This window comes from Athene noctua, chromosome 4 (assembly GCF_965140245.1).
Source record: "Athene noctua chromosome 4, bAthNoc1.hap1.1, whole genome shotgun sequence".
NCBI classification, from domain to species: Eukaryota; Metazoa; Chordata; class Aves; order Strigiformes; family Strigidae; genus Athene; species Athene noctua.
In genome coordinates, this window is record NC_134040.1 from 65,703,409 (window position 1) to 65,723,851 (window position 20,443).

General features: G+C 42.0%; 1 protein-coding gene across 1 annotated transcript in view; it reads right to left on the reverse strand.

Annotated features, from left to right (window-relative positions):
• The window catches only part of TNKS (tankyrase), a 143,217-nt gene extending 125,133 nt beyond the window's left edge, over positions 1 to 18,084 (reverse strand). The window contains exons 1-2 of the mRNA XM_074905608.1: positions 17,553 to 18,084; positions 7,357 to 7,581 (exon numbers count right to left, since the gene is read on the reverse strand). Of these exons, the coding sequence (XP_074761709.1) occupies positions 7,357 to 7,581; positions 17,553 to 18,057 (730 nt within the window). The 5' untranslated portion in view covers positions 18,058 to 18,084. The remainder of the gene's footprint in view (positions 1 to 7,356; positions 7,582 to 17,552) is intronic.
• Positions 18,085 to 20,443: the final 2,359 nt, after the last annotated feature.

Consider the following 20,443-nt stretch of genomic DNA (forward strand, 5'->3'; position numbering starts at 1 on the left):
CGATGACTTCATCACCTCCAGAAGTCCAGAATTTTATGCAACCGGAATAAACACACTTGTTTCTCATTGGCAAAAATGCATTGATTCCAATGGTTTTTGTTTCGATTAATAAATTTTATTCTGAGCTGAGATATGCCACTTCAAACATACAGGTTGAAATCGGCAATTAATTTCCGAACAGCCCATATTTTCATGAAGTTGAATTTCAATCAACTTTTAGCAATACAAATACCATAATATAAACAATAGCCTTACAGTCTGTAAGAAACACAGTAACATGACAGGTTTTATAAGTCTTCAGCACCACTAGTTCCAAATGTGAAAACAAGAATTAATTTTATTGGCATAACCCTGCAGACAAGTCTTCCTCACCTAAAGTAAGGCTCATTCTTACCCAATTTGTACAAAGCATCATCCTCTCTATCAAATTTACTATTGATTTTGTTTCCGAAGAGGATCTAACCTCAGGATTAATCCAGCTCAATGCTTGGTCCTCTCACAAAAATGTTGTGGTAGGGCAATTCACCTTGTGTCAATGATCCACTTGTTTCAAGGCTCCTGGCACTCTGAGACCTCTGTCAGGCATACATGGGTGACTGACACTGCTCAGATTTTCTTCATAAAGCATCTATCAAAGCTACACATGCACAGATGCAAAATGCCAGCAGAAAGAATTCCCTGGAGTCTTTACAGCAAACAAGCCTATCTCCTTCTGTCAGCTTTTGCCGTAACAGTAACTCTTGTAGACTGCCCTACACTGACAGACCTGCCTGCACATAGATGTCACATACTGAAGAGGTATCCTCCACGTACCAGAACAGATCAACTACCCTCCTGTCCTTCTGCCAAAGTCCACCAGGGAGCACTGTAGTTGTATTCACCATAGTAGTGTCCCAAACCACCTTCTATAGTCACTTTTGACAAAAGCCCTGTTGTCTCACACTCCAGTCCATTGTTACTATGACAACAGTATTACAATGCCTTCAAGTTACCAATGTATGATTTCAATCATGGGTTCCTCCACCCCCACCAGCTCACAGAGAAGGAGGCCTTATTTCTTAGGTCCCTTTCAATAAGGGAATTCCGAACCACAGGCTCATACAGTGGGAAACATGGTAAGATTCAGCCCAAGCAGCTCTTATTCCTGTGATGAATATTAACAATTAGAAGTTGACATAGCTTAAACAAGTGGTTAGAGGACATAAAAAATTTAAAATCATGAACAAGAACTCCAGTGAGAAAGCAAAAGTATTCTTCCACTCAATCTAAAACATGGAATTTTTATCCTATGGTTGCTGTCCTGCAAGGTTTGTTTGAGAAAGACCCCATGAAGAAACAGTATGAATAGACTTAAGCATATTAGGTCTTTGAGTCACTGTGTATGCACAGGATTTAAAAACATTTGCTACTCAGAGCAGCAGGGTTTCACACACATGCTATCACTCATAAGAAACAGACCAAAAGAATTCATAACCTGAATAGTCTGATGTGCCTTCCTCCACAACAACAGATTTGACTTTTATCAGTGTCTGAGTAATAAGTATTATTAACAGCAGACAGGACTTCTATTTTGTGGTCAGATATCAGATAGATGCTGTTAACCAGGACTGCTTGGCCTTAAGCATACCAAATCACAAGGTACCTTTCCACTGTATGTCAATGTTAACTGCAACAAGACAGGATAGCTCCCCCACTGTAAAGATTAATTCATGTCCTCCTAATGGAACAAAACTCACACTTCTGGTACACAAGAACAGGCTAAAGTTCTTCAGACTGCCTTGCAGCTTAAAAAAGTTCAAATACAAGTCACTGTCTCCCCACTGCACACTATGAGTAGTCAGCAGTAGCAGTGCTACTAATTCTACAGTTCAAAAGTCAAAGCAGGAATATTAACAATATTCAAGAATCTTCTGACATAAACAGCAGCAATAGTTAAACATTCTACACAAAGTATGTGGAAGTACTCACTTGAGAGCATTTTCCAGTGATTTGACAAGCCTCTGAACATCAGATTCCTGGGATGCTTCTTTGTATCTAAGCTTCCTTCTAGAACACCAGTTCTCCAAGAGAGTCTCTGGGAATTCAGTATATCTCTCCAACAAACAATGTGCATAACCAGCTCCTAATGTACCTCAATTGCCAATATCCCCCTCTAATACTTAAGAAGCTACTAGTCTTCTAACAGGCTTCTGTCAATCCAGCAGCTAAATGAATAGTCACTGTAATCATTTCTCAGTTAAGATGCTAAAGCTTCTCCCCCTCACCTCACCCCACCACACTCCCCACCCCCAAAAAGAACTGGTTACTGCACAGGTTTACTCTTTGATAGCACTTCATTTGATTTTATTTATTTATTTTTAATTTATTTTTTTAATTTTTCAGGTAATAAAATCAGACACAGCTCTAACTTTCAGAGCAATATAGTTCTACTTGGAAGTCAAAATGCACTCAAAAGATCTCAAGGGACAAAAATAATTCCTGATGGATCCTTAGCACTGCATGGACTAAAAGTAACTTTAAAAAAATTTTACAGTTTTGTACAGTGTTGAAGGCAGCTTTAGAATTTTTTATTTCCCTAAAATTACTAAAGTATACTGTATGTTAAAATCCATAAATCATGGTATCACCACAGAAGATGCTCATGGTTTGCATACTTGTGAAGGATGCCCTTAAAAACTAAGCAGGGGTATGACACCTGAGATCACTTTTAGGCTAGCAGTTCTATAGTTCTCACAACAGGTAACTGGAGAACCACCTGAAGAAAAATAAAAATCTCTGCAGGAACAAATACAGCCTCTGTAGAAACAAACACAGCTGTGGGCAAAGCAAGCCTGGACAGACTGCATAGGCACAGCTTCTATGTTATTTTTAGCCTTTTTTTTTTTTTTTTTTTTTAAACAAAAAACCTGTGTGTTGCACAAACACATAATTTTAAAGGAGCTGTTACCACTCCGGAAATACCTTGGAGCTACTCCCATTCAGTGCTCGGCAACTAGAAAAACAGAACAGAAAGAACATTAAAATACCCTATAAATCTACTACACCCAGTTTTGTTGTCTGTATCGGTGATACCAACCCCTCACCTTTAAAATAAAAGGCAAAAATACTGTAACATTCAACAGGATAACACAACAGAAGACTAAGTTTTTCAGCCTGGAAGATACACATTTGAGGGAGGAAGAGAAAGAGGCATATAAAATCATAAAGAATATGAAGAATGCAAATAGAAATTTCTCATGGAAATCATGAATGGTTTGCAATAAAAGTACTCAAGAATAACGTTTTAAAGAAAAGGAAGGGTTGTTTTCTTCCTGCAAGACTATTAAGTTGAAAAATTCTCTTGCCACAGAACACCTTCAAAGCCAAAAGCAGAGCAACATTTAAGTGATTGGATCTGTCTTTCAAGAATTTTGTATACCAATGGCTATGCAACAGAGTCCAGATGCACCCTCTACTTTATCAAGTTCCTAAATTGCGGACTGCCATGAGAAATAAGGATACGCTCATGCCATTCACAGTCTCTGAGCATCTGCTACATGTCATTGTTGAAGAAAAGTAAGCTACATGGATCTCTGGTCTGACAACAGCACAGACATTCAGATGAAGAAGCAGATCATCCTGTATCCCCAGCCTGACCTGCAGAACAGTCACTACCCTGATGTTGCAGCATTCCTTCAAACATGTTTTGCAGATTTCACCATTCATTCATTATTCCACGAGCAAATGCGACTCTGAGGAACAAAACCACTTTTCATTAGCTCTAGAAGCAGTCCATGGACTCTGAAAATGTATCTTCCTGACAGATAAAGCGATCCTAGAAGCCATAAATACTGGAGAACACTATCTAACAATTGGTTTTACTGCTTCAATACATTTAGACCAAAAATTTATTACATACAGCAAACAACACTTTCAAATGCATTAAATTACTTAGCAACTAAACAAATCCGCAGTGAGTAAATACATTGTAAGAGATGGTCAACAAACCAGCTGAGCACTACTTACCATCCTCTAAGATCTACTACGCTTCCAGACCAAGGACACAAAAGCAACTGCCACCTAAAAGAGCCACACTCCATATTCCTCCCAAACTCAGCACATTTGCATTGTCTCCCTTTAAGTTCATACGCTGTCCTATGAGTGTAATATGCAACCAGTAAAACAGAAAACAAGAAATCCTACCAGTCATTTGCTGTCTTACAGCTCCTGATGAGTTTTCATCAGTTCATGCACACTTATTTCCATATAAGCTTTCCAGTGGCAGGGCTTGTACCTATTAGTCTAAACTTGGCTGTACAGCTGAGCACTCCTAATACTTTTAGTGCAAATATGCACACTCCATTCCAAGCCTAGTGCTAGACACAAGAGTGCTCTGTAGTTGTAGTGCAATCACTACCTAGCTTCTCCTGGTCTTCCTATTCTGCATCAATGCCTTGAGTTTTCCTCAAAAAAAATTATTATTCATTAATGTGCTGCATCTCCACACACTGTTCAATTATCATTTTGTCCCTTTTTAACCTGTAAACAGCCAAAAGTACAACATTCTATGCTAGACATGATAAAGAAAAGATGCAGCCTGAGGTGGCACAGAAGGGATGAAGGAAGATAAATTGTAAAATTCTCTCGCATTACATCGTTTGGAAGAAGATGCCAAGAATAGGTAGCCAAAAATGAGGCTAGATGACTAACTCCTACACAGTCTATTGCTTTTCAGACAGATATCTGAGTTCTAGGTTACACCAGGATTTCCAGAAACTGTTCTTCAATTAATGCTTTTTAAAAAGCATGCCTTGCTTGTTTAAAAAAGGAACACTCCAAGAATGTGATTTTTTTTTTTTTACAGGCCAGTTTCTTCCATCATATGTGCTATAACAGTCTACAGTTAAAGTGTAAATAGCAGTACTGTACAATATATTCCAGAAAGCTATTCAAGTATTCCTAGTCAGAGTTCATGCCCCAAGCAACCCGTTCCATTATCCCTGCATATAATGTGTTCCTTCAAAAGACTTTGAGAGAAACGCTCAAGACTTTAATATGAAACAACATTTAAAAGAAACAGAACTTGCCAAAGACAACAAAACATGCTTACCCACTAGATATAAATTGCAAACAAACTCACTGCAAACAAGAAAGAATAGACTCCTTTGTCTACCCATGTCCTAGCAGTTTTATGGAATCAACTAAATCCCAAAGAAGCATCATACTATGCTACATATTAAATCTAGTGACTGGTGACACTGCCTTCAGTAATAACTCTCACATTGGCAGATCAGTGTCTGACAAGTATGACATACGTGGTGGATATCCATACCTAAACTGAGCACAACAACATCATGCTTACTTGTTTAAAAGAAAATATTTTTTAAAAAAATTCCCAGACTGCAATCTGCCTTCAAGTAGGTTTGTAAGGAGAACTGCATCTAGTCCTGCAGTCCTGCTCAGTGCTTCCAAGGAACAGACAACTGCAGAGGACACCATGTGCTGAATATTTTATATATATGGATCATCACCTCAGTCTAACATCTAACATTTAGCGTTACCAATCTAATCTGTGCATAGAACACAGACTGAAGTTCTGTGTAATACAAGCCATACATTTGATTCTGTACTTCCTTCCACCGAACCCATAACTTCTTGCTGAATTAGAGTATATCTTTAAAGGTATCATCAATGTAATTAATTATGGAAATTAAATCTAAATAATCTCAAATTACTGCCAGCATTGCACATCAAAAGTGATGTACCACATAATCTGGCACCTTGATCTGACCCGCCCAGTCTCCTCCAAAGAAAGTCTTTAGACAAACCACCCAAAGTGACACTACCCATGCTGCCCCCCCAAACCCTAAAATCTTCTGTTGCAACCATCTTTCATCCTATCACCTATGAACACAAAGGTGTGCTTGCTGCACCCCGTCCTACTTTATGACAAGGTTTTAAGAGACTAAGACAAATCTTTTCCAAAGCAAACAAATCTAGTCCTTCTTTACAAGTCACTTCTCAGCCTCTTACTGTCAACCTTCCCCCATTTAATTTGTATTTTCAGTCAGCAGTTCCCAAAGTCAGGCAGACTCCAGCACTTAACAGACAAAAGTAAGTACTATCTTTATGTCACATACAAAACTCCAGTTACCGACTGGTATTAAGCTTACTTTTCCATTCACCATTGTCACAACAGACTGTTATTGGGACCTACTATATCAATGGATCTCCTCCCACAGTACTAACGCATAATCAACTACACTCAGTAACTTCTGTAGAATATTGTCCATATGTTTTATCTTGCACACAGAGATGAAAATAATAAGTCCATCACATCCTTTGTAAAAAGAAGAAATAGACTAAAAAAATTGTATTTTGGTGTTTCTTCCAATTTTCTTTCACTCAATTTTTGGTGGTTTTTCAGTAATGACGTTAAGTATTGCAATAAAGCTAATGCAAGAACTTGTCCTACAATACTAATAATTTTATGTAGTAAGTCTTTAAGCAAGTAGACATTATCTGAAATTCTGAAAATTGTTATCTGGATAGCATACAGAACAAATCTTATGAACATAATCTTAACAGCAATTCCTAAAAATCAAGGTTTCCTTTCCACATTTGATAAAAAACACAATGTTGAGCAAACCATTTATTGAAGTTAGAAGATGTGAGAAGAACCATAACTGATAAGTAAGTTCAAGGAACTAGTCTGAGTGTAAAACCTAAAAATAAAAATAGAAGTTCCCATTTAGAAAAAAAGTAATACTAAGTACACTGAGAAAAACCATAAAAGTTAAAGACATCCTGACTGAAAAGCTCTTTATATGTTCTAGACACATTTTAAAATGATTAAAGTGTTTGTTTTATTTGAAATTGCTTTGGCTCCAGGCTACAGCACACACACTGAAGATATATAACCACTGTGAACAATAGTGTCCTGTAACTTGTATTGGAAAGCTCCAAAGGACTAATGGGATGTTTCTCCATACTGTGTAGAATGAAAGGTTAACCATCTTTCTAACCACTAAGACAACATATATAGCAGCCCAAAAAGCAAAAACTTTAAGCTAGTTTTCTTGAGAGCGACCAAGACAAACTTCCATATTCAGGTTCTGATCATTGTTATTTAACAGACAAGGAGACTTTACCCAACCTCACCAGATTAGTTTTTCAGATGCAAGTTCAAAGTTTGGATTATGCACCATGAAAAAGTTAGTCTTAAATGACTATCCCTATACCTACCTGCTAGTTTAAAAAAAGTTAGCTTTTAAGGAAAGATGAAAGATACTGCTTGTCAAGTCCAGCACACTAACAATCACAACTGCACAAAACATATATCCGGTAAAGCTTCAATATAAGAAGCAAGACACTTACCAATACACACATCTATCTTCCCCTTGATAGCAGCCTCATGCAAAGGAGTGTAGTTCCAATTGTCTCTAGCATTTGGGTCTGCCCCTTGACACAGTAGCAGACTAACCACTTCAGCATGACCAAAAGAGCAGGCGTTGTGAAGGGGTATCAGCCCTCCATCGTCACGAGCATGAACATTGGCTCCTGTCTGCAGCAAGTGCTCTACGACATCCTTCCTTCCAAAACCTGTAAGAGAACATATTTCTGATCATTTGTCTGGTAAAATAACACAATTTAATATTTTAAACTGCTCACTCTTAGTCCCGTGTACAGACATCAAATGATATTATTCATGTGCCTCTTCTACTTTTTGGTTCATTTCACTATAAAGTGAGACTATATTCACCTGCTGAAACAACAGCTGGAAGATTCACTTACACTCATGACAGGTGAACAGTGCTGTATTATAATTAGCTGGGCTGGCTGACACTATCTCATGAAGTCGTTCTACAATACGCTTGTGATTCTTTTTCAAGAAAAGCTTATTATGGATTTTAAAAATTTAGTATAATCTGTATGTACGTAAATAAGCATCTTACTATCTCTTGATATAGGTCTTCATCTTGGAGAAGCCCTCAAATTAATAAACACTGAAGGCCACTGTCAGTGCTCAAGCAGAACAACCTTATCTCAACTATATTCTTGCTCTTTGACAGTCTGACTACCTGCAACTGGCAGACTAAGAAGGTACAGATAAGCAGAACCGAGACCTTAGCTAGGAAATAATGCCTCAGGAAGGTCTCAGCCTAGGAACCCAACCTCTGTTGTGGCCAGGGAAAACATCACCATAAAGCCAACACCATTAAACTAATACACTTCAAAATCCTGCATCAGCATGCCAGGCCCTGACACCTCTAGCTTGTTGTCTATGATAAACCTGAAAAGGGTCTAGTGCCAAAATGCACATCCTCTTGCCCCAAATGCCTTAGAACAGCAGACTCCAAACTTTTTTGATTGCACACTCCTATCAATAAAAAAATTTTGAGCATGCACCCCCAATATATGTATATTTACAAATTATATACATGCACTAATGCACTATTATGTAATTATAAACATACACAAAAATAGAAATTTCAAAAGGTTGAGATAAAGACAAAATAAAGACTGTTTTTAAATGTCAATTATATTTATTAACACTACAAAATGTATTTTCTTCCTGAACCCCAATGAAATATTTTGCACACTCCACTTTGGAGACCACTGCCTTAAGAGGACAGGAACAAAAATCAGGCTGAAGAGGGACAGTGTAAACTAAAACACAAGCGTTCGTTTTTGTACTAGATTGCATCTCAAAGATCAGACTGCATTTCTTATAAACCCCAGAGCTAAAAGCACCATCACTAGAGATTTTTAAAACACTGTCACTTTAAGATTTATTGTGTCTTCTGGCAATCATGGATTACCAACCAGCTTACGTATGAAGAATTCCACATATATGAACTAAGTTTATTAAACAACTGAATTAAAAGCTCCAGCAAGTGAATTTTCATCACGGTGCTGCCAACTGGCAGCTTATAGATTGTATTAACTCCACAGATCAAAAATATAACTGAAGACATAGTGTATTTCCCTTCTAGAAGGCAAACACAAGGCTCAAAGGAAGCAATAAAGAAGCTGCCAGTTCTCCCTGGGTGATCCTGTAACTCAGCTACAGCAAAATGCTGCTGAGACAGTGACAGAAATGGTTCTCAAAAGTCAGCACCCTCTGTGGCAGGCAACACCTCATGCATGAAGGCTTCTTAAATCGGAACGTTTAACCTTAAAGGTGCAGTCCTGGGATGAGGACCTCCATTTCAATGGATTAAGCCCCCTTTTTGCCAGAGTAGCGCACTTGTTACAGCTGTGCAGACTTTTGGTGAAGCATTAACATGCTTTTCCCCGGTAGTCCATACAGTGAGATCTCTAAGCCAGATCTAGCAGCTTTGCATCCACACTAGCTTATCCAGTTAAGGCTAACGTTATAACTCCACATGCAGCTTTCAGTCAAGCTGCAGGCTAGCCATTCTGCAGGAATTTACAGTCACCTCAGTGAAGCCCGGAGTCCTTCAACACCCTTTCTTGAAGGACAGATGTTTTCTAGAAGCCAATGCTATGGTTAAGGTGGGCAAGGCCAAACCAAAAAGCCCCTTTACCGAGGCTCACCGTGGTTTGATGGTTTTGATGATGGTTTAGCAATATCTTTATTTCTGCTGAAAGAAGTATTCTTTTATGAGACACAAGCAAGCAGGTGGAAGAACAGTCTGAGGACGACATCATAGTTATGCGGGAGAGCTGAGCACGCGCATGACCAATGTGATCAAGCAATGCCCGTTTATTACAACTAAGAAAGCCCTTTTATAATGTTCTCCCGCACACGTGAGTAACATGCAGTACAAGTCCTCAAGATTGGACAGTTAACTTAGCCCGCGCTTTAAACTTTCTTATGATTGGATAAAAAGTGCCACATCAGCCTTGCCAGGCTTCCTGCCTTGTATAACTTCCTCTTCCGTCCCAACCCCTTCCAGGGGTTGTTTGTCTCGTCGAGTTTCTACCCCCTCGTTCAGGGTCACATCCTTATCGCATTCTTGCTCAGCTGAGGCTCTTATCAGTCTTGTTCTCACAGGATTGCTCACATGTCCATTCTCTCGCAGAAAGCCCTCTAGAATCCCAACATAGTTAGGCACACAGATGCTCACATCTAGTAGAGACTGTACCAGTTCACATCTTGGTTAATCCTGTATGGTAACATAGCTCAAGGGCTCCAGTTAACAAGTACAGCCTGGCTACTTTTGGATAGCTGTAAGGATTCCCCCATCCCCACAGTACAAGGCCCTCAGCTACTTTTAGCACAGATGCTGGACTGCTACAAATTACAAGTTCGCAACACTGAACAGATACCAAAGTGGGTTCTTTGGTATCTTTAATACATGGGGCTAAACAGTGGTTCAGCAGCTGCTCCACAAGCTGCTGAGCGATACCAGCTGCAGGGAGGGGCCCACAACCAGACTGGCACCCCACTCGCCAATCCAATTTTAGTCCACCACTGCAGATGAGTCAAAGATTTCTGGTACATTATATACTGATCACTTCACATTAGAAATTATACTACAGAAAAGGAAGTGAGTGAATTAAAACTGGTATCATTGAGAGGGATACTTATTTATCAGACAGAACTGCTACCAGAAGACACATTCTTCTTAACTGAACTGCCAGCAAGGCCACTGCTACTGTAAATCACTGCAGCTTCTAGCATGAAAATGGATTTTGTTTTGGTTGCTTTCTGTTATAAAACAGTCAAGGAACATCACCTGTAAGTCTTCAAATAGAAAATGACTGCTTAAATGAGCACAACAGCGAACAAAGGGTATCTGGTCCCATAGCAAAGCTAACAAGCCTGGGGCATAAATACAAAGAAGAGAGCCCTCAAGGTTCCCACATTTATATTGTTCATTTGACTGGCAAAGGAAAATTGAGCAAGACAAGAATTAGAAAAGGATGCTTGCAACTAAACAGTAAATCAATAGATTTTATTAGTCTTTAGTTTTTATAGACAGAGCTATTAAAAACAATGCTGAAACTGCATGAGTGTTTGCTTTACATATACTTCTTGTCTCTACAAAAACAACCAGATTGTGCCTGAAAACCCAGATTCCTTTTCAAATTGCTCAGCGTTGTGATTTTCAGGACTGCACACATAATTCTTCAAGGTATTGCTGGACATGGGGTCATTGGTAAAGGTATCTTTAGAAATGCCAGCAATAAACACTTTGCAGTTTTTAATGAATTAGCTCTTCTGTAAGTCCTCAAAAAGCACAGTAAACGTTACTGTGGTTTTATCCCACCAGACCACCAATCTTCCAGAGGAAAAGTAACTAATTAGGGGAATAGCTTCCCCCACCACCACAGGCAAACCTGTAAAAACTTGAATTGACAAAGTGCCAGAAAGTCTTTAAAATGATCACACGACCCAATCTTGACAAAGCAGTTGTAATTACTGAAACTCCTGCAGTGTCAGGGTCACCTTTTGTAAAAAACAACAGACACATGCTAAGCCATTTGTGACAGAGGAAGCACATATAATTTGGTTTAAACTGAAGAAACTGATGTGAGGTCATATGACTTCAAAAATCCTGCTCTTGTGTATTTTCAGTGCAACTTTAATTTACAAAGTCTAAAGAAGAGTTCTCAAGAAAGGACCTGTTATCAAAGGTTCCAAAAGACAATCAGATAGAAGGTTCCTACAGAAAACATCCAAACCCAGAGTAGCTATGGAGGAGAGTCACATTTAAAGGCTCAGCATGCAAGCTTGTTTTGATGAGATTCACCTGCCAGCTTCCAAAGCACATTCATGGCAGGGTCCCTTATTAGGTTGGGCTATTTCACATAGATAAAACGCACAAGCTTTGCCCTCATTTTAGCTTCTTTACACAATTTACAAGTTTCACACAAGTTGCAGTACTTCAGAAAACATACTGTCCAGAACAGAAACAAAGTGGTAATCCCATTATAAAAAGGCAGTAGCAAGAGAACATCTGAAATTTAGGGGTGAAACGCTCATGAGTTGAAACCAAAGAAAAGGCAAAAATTCAGTGACTGACAGGCTCTGCATTTCTCCAGACATCTCTCAGAAATAACTGAAGAGTAAGGCTTGGTGAAAGCCAGGAGATGACATATCTATGATAGCTTTACATAAATCAAGAGACAGGCAGACAATTCAGAGAAAAAAAACCACTTCACTGGTTCTTTACCAATGCTGTATTCTTGCCTTTTTCCAATCTATACCTGCCACTTTAGACTGAAAGTGAGAAGAAAAGGCCTTAGGTAGTAAACTGGCAGCTTGAAAATTAAGCTAAACTTTTAAATTACATCAGACAAGGCAGCACACAGAGACACCACCAAATACAAAAACTACTACTGCCAAGACAACCTGTCATACTCCCCCTTCACATCCTGCTCCCAGTCCACAAGCCTGTCCTATCTCTTCTTGCATCACTGAACTTAACGAACAAGAGGCAACGCAGTGAGCAAGTTGACTGACTGATGAGAGAAGCAATGCAAGGAAAGCAACAGGAGCATCAGTTGATACCCTCTGTTACATGCTGCAGTTAGGGCCTCCATGTTAAACCTGCATTCAGTTAGTCACAAGCTTTCACATGGTAACAGTCCATATAATTCAGTGCCCAATTTCAAGACTCATTTTCAGAAAGTTTGGTAAAAAACCATCCAAATATATAGACTTCCCACTAGAATTGGAAGAACACTTTCTCCAGTGAGTACATCAAATAGTCAATTTGATCAGTTTAAATATAGCTTTACTGTTTCACCCACTGCCCAATTAATGTCACTTGACCACAACATAGCATAAACTCCTCCAAACACCAATTCCAACCTCTGCAAAGCTGCTGTTATATACAGGGTTTAACTTATCACATGGAAGACTTCTAACTCTCACTAGGTGTTTTTCCTTGTCTTTTCACCTGCTTGCTCTTAAGAACACATTGACTCTGAAAGTATTTAAATTTTACAGAAGTGTATAATCACAGGTTAAGCACACCTGCAGATATTATTGTGATCTTAGGCAAAGCAGGAAATATGATCTTATTAAATATAATCCCACTTGTTAGAGCACTAAACATACCTCATATGAGAATACAAACCCTTGAAGTAGAGAAGCACGTGACACGCAACCCTTTGAGAATGGTCTTAAACTGTAAGCAAAGGCTGGAAGAAGTTCAAGCTAAGTCATAGTAAATCTCTGCTTCAATACTGCACATTCTGGGACCAGATTCTTCCCCAAGACAGGCCTTCCAAAAGCCACCAGCACTTCTCTAACTTCACTAGGCAGAACACAATTAAACTGAATAATCTCACTAAGTAATCTGAAGAGCCTTCAAGCTGAGAAAAAAGAGCACCTGGTTCAGTATTACTGAAGGTCTGAGATTTTGCATTTACATTCTCCTGTAAATTCCTTCAAAGGATTTTAAATGGGAGATACAATACATTGCACAAGGTATTGCAAGACTCTTCAAGAGAACAAGTTACCAGTCACAAAGAAAGCAAGATGAAACTGCGTAGGAAGTAATAGGCTTGTGACACTAACAGAGTTCATATACTACAAATGCTACAAAAACATGAAAGAAAGAAAGAAAGAATTCCAGAGTGAAGGCCAATAATTTATCAATTCATCTTTTTACATGAAAATGTCTGCATTTTGCAGGTTCTGAGCTTATAAGGCTGCCAGGATGTTTCCTAATTGACTACACAATCTGCACTCTTCATTCAATCCATAAGAATTCAGCTGAAAAATGTTATTACCACTGTTTTAAGTTGCACAAGGCAGAACTTATCAGTGACTCAGCTTTACAAACAACTGTTTGAGGGAGATCAGACACCTCCTCTATGGCAAGGATGTATCAGACAACTGCAACAAGCTGGGTCAGAGTAGTTTAAGAATAGTATCTCAAGCAAGGCTTTCCAGGGCAATTTAAGACAACTTGTACTCTGCATCACAGGTGGAGTGGTCAAGTCGGGTGTCTCAGCACAGTGTGTAGTAAGTTACCAACTACTTCTTGCCATTTCCTGTCTGTCTCTCTCGAGGAACACTCAGCTAGTAGTTAAGTACCGTTAAGCAGAGCACTGGATATTCCCATGAAGGGGGTAGAAAACACAACGGGAAGCGAGTTATTTCTAATACACATTAATAATCCAAATATTTAGTGAACTCCTTACCACAGAATGAGCTTCTACTAACATGAAACTGGGTTTTGCTCAAATAGTTGCTGAACTGCAGGAAGAGCACTCATAAGTATCATATATGAAGAGGGCAACTCTTCCCTAGGTATCTGCTTTTGGCCACTGGTACAGATAAAACCTTGAGCTAAACATATCTTCTTTTGTGCCTAGCACAGCTGGTTTTAAATTTTTTTTTTAGTTATAAGCAAGCTAGTTTTCATAAAAAAATATGAACACAACAACTATGAATACATTAATACCTCCACTTAAGTTCTTTTTTGTATTTTAAAGTCTTTAGAATTTGCTTCTTACTCTGATTCTTGGGTACTGCTGGACAATATCCAAAGGCTGCACTGATACCAGAGACCCAAATATCCTGCACTCTACACAGCAGTTGAGACACTATTGAGTTATCCTCTTTCCAAGCATGTGTACTTCTACAGAAGAATCCCTCAAACCACTTGCAAAGGACGAGCTGAACACCACACATCCTGAAAGACATACAGAATTTCTAGAGAGGCTCTACTAGTAGAACAGTCCAGTCAGAGGATGAAAGGAAAGTGACCCTTTGTTCAACCTCTTCCTACTTGCAAGAGAGGTCTCTATCACCCCGATATGGACTCAATTTCTGCCTTACTAAACCTGCTAAACAAAGCAGGTCAGATTTATTCCCATAGTAGCTAATATTTCAACAGTCAAAGAACTAATTCCCCTTCATTCAGATCAACTGACAATTCAACTATGAGAGAAAGAAAATCTAACACTGTTACTTGAACTTAATGTGCCTGTGCACATTTTATCTGGAAGTGGATAATGGACAGATGACCCTAACTTCTAGAAAGATTTAAATCGGTCCTCAGCTTTTTAAATAATTGATTACAGAGATTTCAGTTCTCACCTTATCCCCAGCTTATGTATGTGCTAAGGATTCTGAATGCTCTCAGAATTCACCCCTCTTATCTTCCTTCTGCCATGAGAAAGGAGATAAAGCTGATTTTGAAACTAGAAACCTCACAAAGCTTCAGGAAACCTGAACTTAATGCTTTTTACAAGAAACCAGAATTAGAGAAGTTGTCCTTCCCTGTTACAGTGGAAGTAACTTAACTGTCTGGCCCTGCTGCCAAAAAGGATATCTGAGAAAACCAGACTGAGCAAGGGAGAAGTCTAGTACCAAGGAACAACAACAAAAAAAAAGAATGCAGCTACCCCCAAAATTGGGAAATGAAGAAGAAATTAGAATGACCACAAATCACATGATCAGAAGTGGCACACTCTTGTTATTTAAGAGTTTAGCTTCAAGAGGTTTGAAAGAATCAGTTTAAAACATTGTATATTGCACTCTCCAACTCCTGTTTCCCTAGTGAAGGCCATACAATTCACACTTCAAGTACAGCTCATAAACACGAGCTGTTATCCATAACACAGCTTCATATACACAGCAGACTCCTATGCTCATAAGCAAACAAGTTTTATTTCTCCTTTTGTCCACAAAGAAGGGAAGTCAAATCAACATACTGCATCACTGGCAGATAGGTACTGCCTAAGATCAGTGGTATTCCAACAACGTGCTTACAGGCCTTTCTAAAATACAGGACTCTTGAGATCTCTGTAATAAGAAATCTGCCTAATGCTATTACATGACAAATCCATTTGGACCAGACATACTGCAGTGATTTGAGATAAAATATGGATGGTAGCTAAGGAGAGTCTTTAAATCTAGAAAAACAGATACAAGAATCTGTTAGGTATGAGAACTTCATCTGCTGTTTTCCTCATTTTGCAAGGAAGCACTTGCCATTGCTATTAGAGTAACATCTTACTGACATCATCAACTTTCACAGCCTTATCCCCTTAAGTAAGTTTTGTCCATTTTTTCTATAATCAAAGTAGAAGTTACCCCTGCAGCTTGAATACTACAGTTTGTACTAGTACTGAAGTTACAACTTGAGATCTCAAAGTTTAAGGGGAAGCAGTAAGGTCTAAAGTCTGAATTCAAACCAAACAGAACAGACTCTAGATAAGCCTTCTGAAACATTAAGAACTTCATCTGCACACATGCAGTTGTATCAGCATTATGTTCCAGGGTTCACTAATATTAAGACCATCTCCATATCCCAGAAGTTCACTGTGTTTTACATGCCACTTGTACAAGGTCATGCCTTACTGGTAGAGCTTAGGGATCAAAGAAGAATGAAAAAGAAAATGCTCGGGACCAAAGGTTCGCTTAGGGGCATCGTGAAAGGCCACTTATACTTTGAAACTGAAAACAAATCCATACAATCTCAGTCTTATCTGATGCATAAATTGAACACCACTATTCAGAGTTCCAGGCAACACTGTGCCATAAAACATTCTTTTTTATTATCCATTTCAACATAGTGCTTTAGGGCCATATGCCAGGGTTTAAATACTGACCACTCATTACAGTCTTGTTAATTATCTTAATTCCTGTGTACCAGTGCACCATTTAAAGTCCAGAAAAGATCTGTGCCCCTTACTACATAAGGTCCAGTCTCGTAACACTGTGGCACACATCAGAAAGCCTACAGCCCACAGACCTAGCAATTGTGCAAGTCCTGAGTTAGGGCTGACGATTTAAAACATCTTCCTCATTTTACTCGTATCATGAACTTCAAGCACTCTGTGCCCCCACTGAAGACCATGCCCTGTACAAAATGCTCTCTTTATGGACTACACTACCCTATAGTAGCTACACTTGCTAGAGAGCAATGTTTACTTCCAGTTAACATAAACTCTTGCACCTCACTGTTAACTGCTTTTATGACATTATTTCTGATCACAATGACATCTCTTTTCTGCACTGAAAGACATATTCTCTCCTGGACACATCTGCTACTTCTATCAAGTTCCGTTGTTCAACTTCACATCTTTCCGCAGCCTGCTCAGACCACAAGAGACACAGAGATCAATCAGCAGTTACACCCAAATAGAAGAAAAAAGTTACAAAGTACAAAGCATCAACTTTGATTCCCCTCAAGTCTACATTGCATGACAGGGGTTGCTGACTTTCTACTATGACACACGTGAAACCTTTAACTTCAAGCCAACTCTGTCCTGAAGTCGTTTCTCGCTTCCTAAGCAAACGTGCACAAGTTTGCAGCAGCCTATGTGTCAAATAGAGAAATGTCCATAGAAATAAGTCTCCCTTACGCGTCCAGCATCTCCTCTCCCACTTGTTTCATCCATTTCATGAGGAGAAAAACAAACAAACAAAAAATATTTAACAGCCGACTCCTCCCCTCGACTTAGGCTTGAGCTCTTCCGACCCACCGAGAGGCTGGAAGTCCACTCCCCAAACCCAGGGAGGCTACTGCTGGAGAGCCAGGCCGGGAGCTGCACCCTCTCTGGCCCGACACACTCGCTGTCACTGCCCGCGCCGGCAACGGGAGGCCGGCCCAGCCCCCCCCGGTCCCGGTACCCACCGGCGGCAAAGTGGAGCGGCGTGGACTTGCGGCCCGCCATGTCCTTGGCGTTCACGTTGCCCGTGTCCACCAGTCGCTTCACGCGCGTCACGTCCCCATTGCGGCAGGCCTCCAGCAGCTCGCGAAAGGCCCCATTCGCCGCGCCCGGGCCCGCCGCCTCGGGACTCTCCGCCGCCGGACTCGACGCGACCGACGACGATGCAGACGACGAGGAGGACGAGGAGGAACTGCTGGAGCTGCTGCCCGAGCCCAGCGACGGGCCCGGAGCGGCGGCGCCCGCACCCTCCGAGCACTCTGGGGCCGGAGGCCGCTCCGCGTCGGGGGGAGCTTCGCCTTCGGGGCCGGCCAGGCTGTGGCGCTGCGCGGCGGGGACGACGTCGGCCGGTGCCAGGCTGGGGCTGCGCGGCGGCGAGGTGGCGGCCGGCGGCGAGGCCGGCCCGGGCGGCGGTGGCGGGTGATGGTGATGGTGGTGTTGGGAGCGACGCGGCGGCGGCGCCGCCGCCATTTTCGCCTTCCTCCACCCCCCCCCCGGTTCCCGTCACTGCGGCAACGGCGGCAGCCCCCGCCCACACTTCCGCCCGCACCCGGCCAATCCCAATGCGCGGCGCCCGGACGTGACGCCTCCGGCGCGGCGCGGCGCGGCGGGGCGGGGCGGGGCGGGGCGGGGCGGGGCGGGCGGGGGACGCGACCTCACCGAGACCCGCCCCACGGCGGAGCGGTGGCTCGCGCCTGCCCCCTGGGGGCCGCCGCGGGGAGGGGCGGGGCCGTGGGCGGGGCCGTGGGCGGGGCCGGCCCTGCCCGAGGATCGACTCCCCGGCGCGGCTACCGGTGCCAGGCTGGCAGGGCCCCGGGTAAGATCCTGGTCCGGCTCCGTTCCCTTCCGGAGCCCGCCGGTGCCGCTGCGGGAGGCGGTGCAGCCCTCCTCCGGCTCGGCGCCCGGCTTGGCAGCAATGGTCGCGCCCGCGGCGGTTGAGTTACCGGCCTGGCGAGCCAGCGCTTGGTCGGGCGCTCCCCACCCCCGCCAGCGAGCGGAGCAGCTGCGTGGTTTCGTTCGGTCCAGCTCCTTCCCCAGAGCTAGAAAATTATAGAGCGAGGCTGGAGGAGAGCAAGCTGATGCAAGAGCCTAAAGGAAGTCCGGCAGTTCTTTAAAAGTTTATTAGCTAAGGCGACAGGCCATTTTTCACTCATTTCAGGGAGGAAAGCAGCTTTGGCCTGTTCTCCAGAGCAAGGCTGTCGCTCCAAAGCCACCTACAGCAAATGGCAGAGAGAGGCAGGAGGGGAACGGCTCCGTCTGCATCGGAAATAACAAAGTGCGGAGCAGTGGAACGGGAAGCTGGGGGCAGTAAGGGCAGCACCGTCGGCCGTCAGTGCTGAGGGTAAGAAAGAGAAATCCGAGGATGTCAGGGACCAAAACGGCCCCGTAAGGCCCTCTGCGGAATGAGGAGATCTGAACTGCACGGGAATAAGCCGAAGCATTTAAGTAAGGATTATGTTCTGGACCCGGAAGGCAGCAGGAAGATGAGACCAAAGTGCTTCTGGCTTACTGGTACCTAGGGAGGATATAAACACCAATTACAGATAAACCATTTAAGTCATAAAGCCCAAATAACTGCCACCAAGAGGTCTACAGTTCACTTTAATCTGTGAGCACGAGGGAGATACCATCGACAGGAAAAATAACAGCAACATTTTCTGGAGAATTCCCAGTACACCAGGTCCTGGGGCTCCCAGCACTGGTGGGGCAGCAGCCACAGGTCAGAGAACAGGGAGAGTGATAAGGAATTCCCATTAAAGGAAGTGAATATGGTTAATGCCAGCCAGCCTCATCCTGGCAAACAGATCTGTTTTAGTTGTTTGGTAGGGAAAGGGCTTTGGGAAGTGTTTGCATAGCACCATGTGACATGCTGAAGAAGTGCTGACCAGGACTAACTCTGGGAGCACAGAAAATCAGGAAAACAGCAATTCAGAAGTTAGGCTGTGGTCTAGTGCTACTAAGTACCTTTCTGCCAGTGTTGGGGAGGTAGGCATGAAATCAGTCCCCATGACGGTTGGAGCAGTAAATGAAGATTCACTTCAATGGACCCAGCTCAGTTCTTATTCATGACATGACTCTGAAGCCATGGACATGATCCAGCACCAAGTGAGCTTGGCAAGAGTTCCCTGACACCTGAATCTAGATAGCTGCTGCTTTGCAGCCTTCTTTCAATTCCAAACTCCCAAAGAACTTTGCAAGATAATTACAACATCCCCTTTGTTAGGCCCAAGTTCTGCAAACATTTAAGAAGCCAGAACACCAGTATGCACTTGTTCAGCTCACCATTGGCTTCCTGCAGTCTATATTTCACCAGCCAGTTGCTTTTGTGGCATCAGTAGCAAACAAATCACATTCCTTCACCCCCTCTGTATTTCGCATAAACCAAGATTACACACAACATCACTTTTATGAAATGTATTGGTACGCCAATACTTGTTCTACTTTGTGAACGATTTTAAAATATACAAGTAATATTTTTTAAGATTTGGAATTTGTGGTGGCCTTAAAATTCCTTGTTAGTTGTAGGATTGAGTAAGAAATGCTACACTCTAGGTCAGCCTTTCCTGAAAGTCCTTCAGAGAAGGACTTGGTATTGGTGGATGAAAACCTCGACATGAGCCAGCAAGCACTCACAGACCAGAAAGCCAGTCCTGTCATGGGCTGCATAAAATTAAGTGTGGCTAGCAAGTCGAGGGAGGGGATTCTCCCCCTCTATTCTGCTCTGGTGAGACCCCACCTGGAGTGCTGTGTCCAGCTCTGAGGTCCTCAGTACAGGATGGACATCGACCTGTTGGGGCAGGTCCAGAGGAGGGCCGCAATAATGATGAGGGGGCTGGAACACCTCTCCCATGAAGAA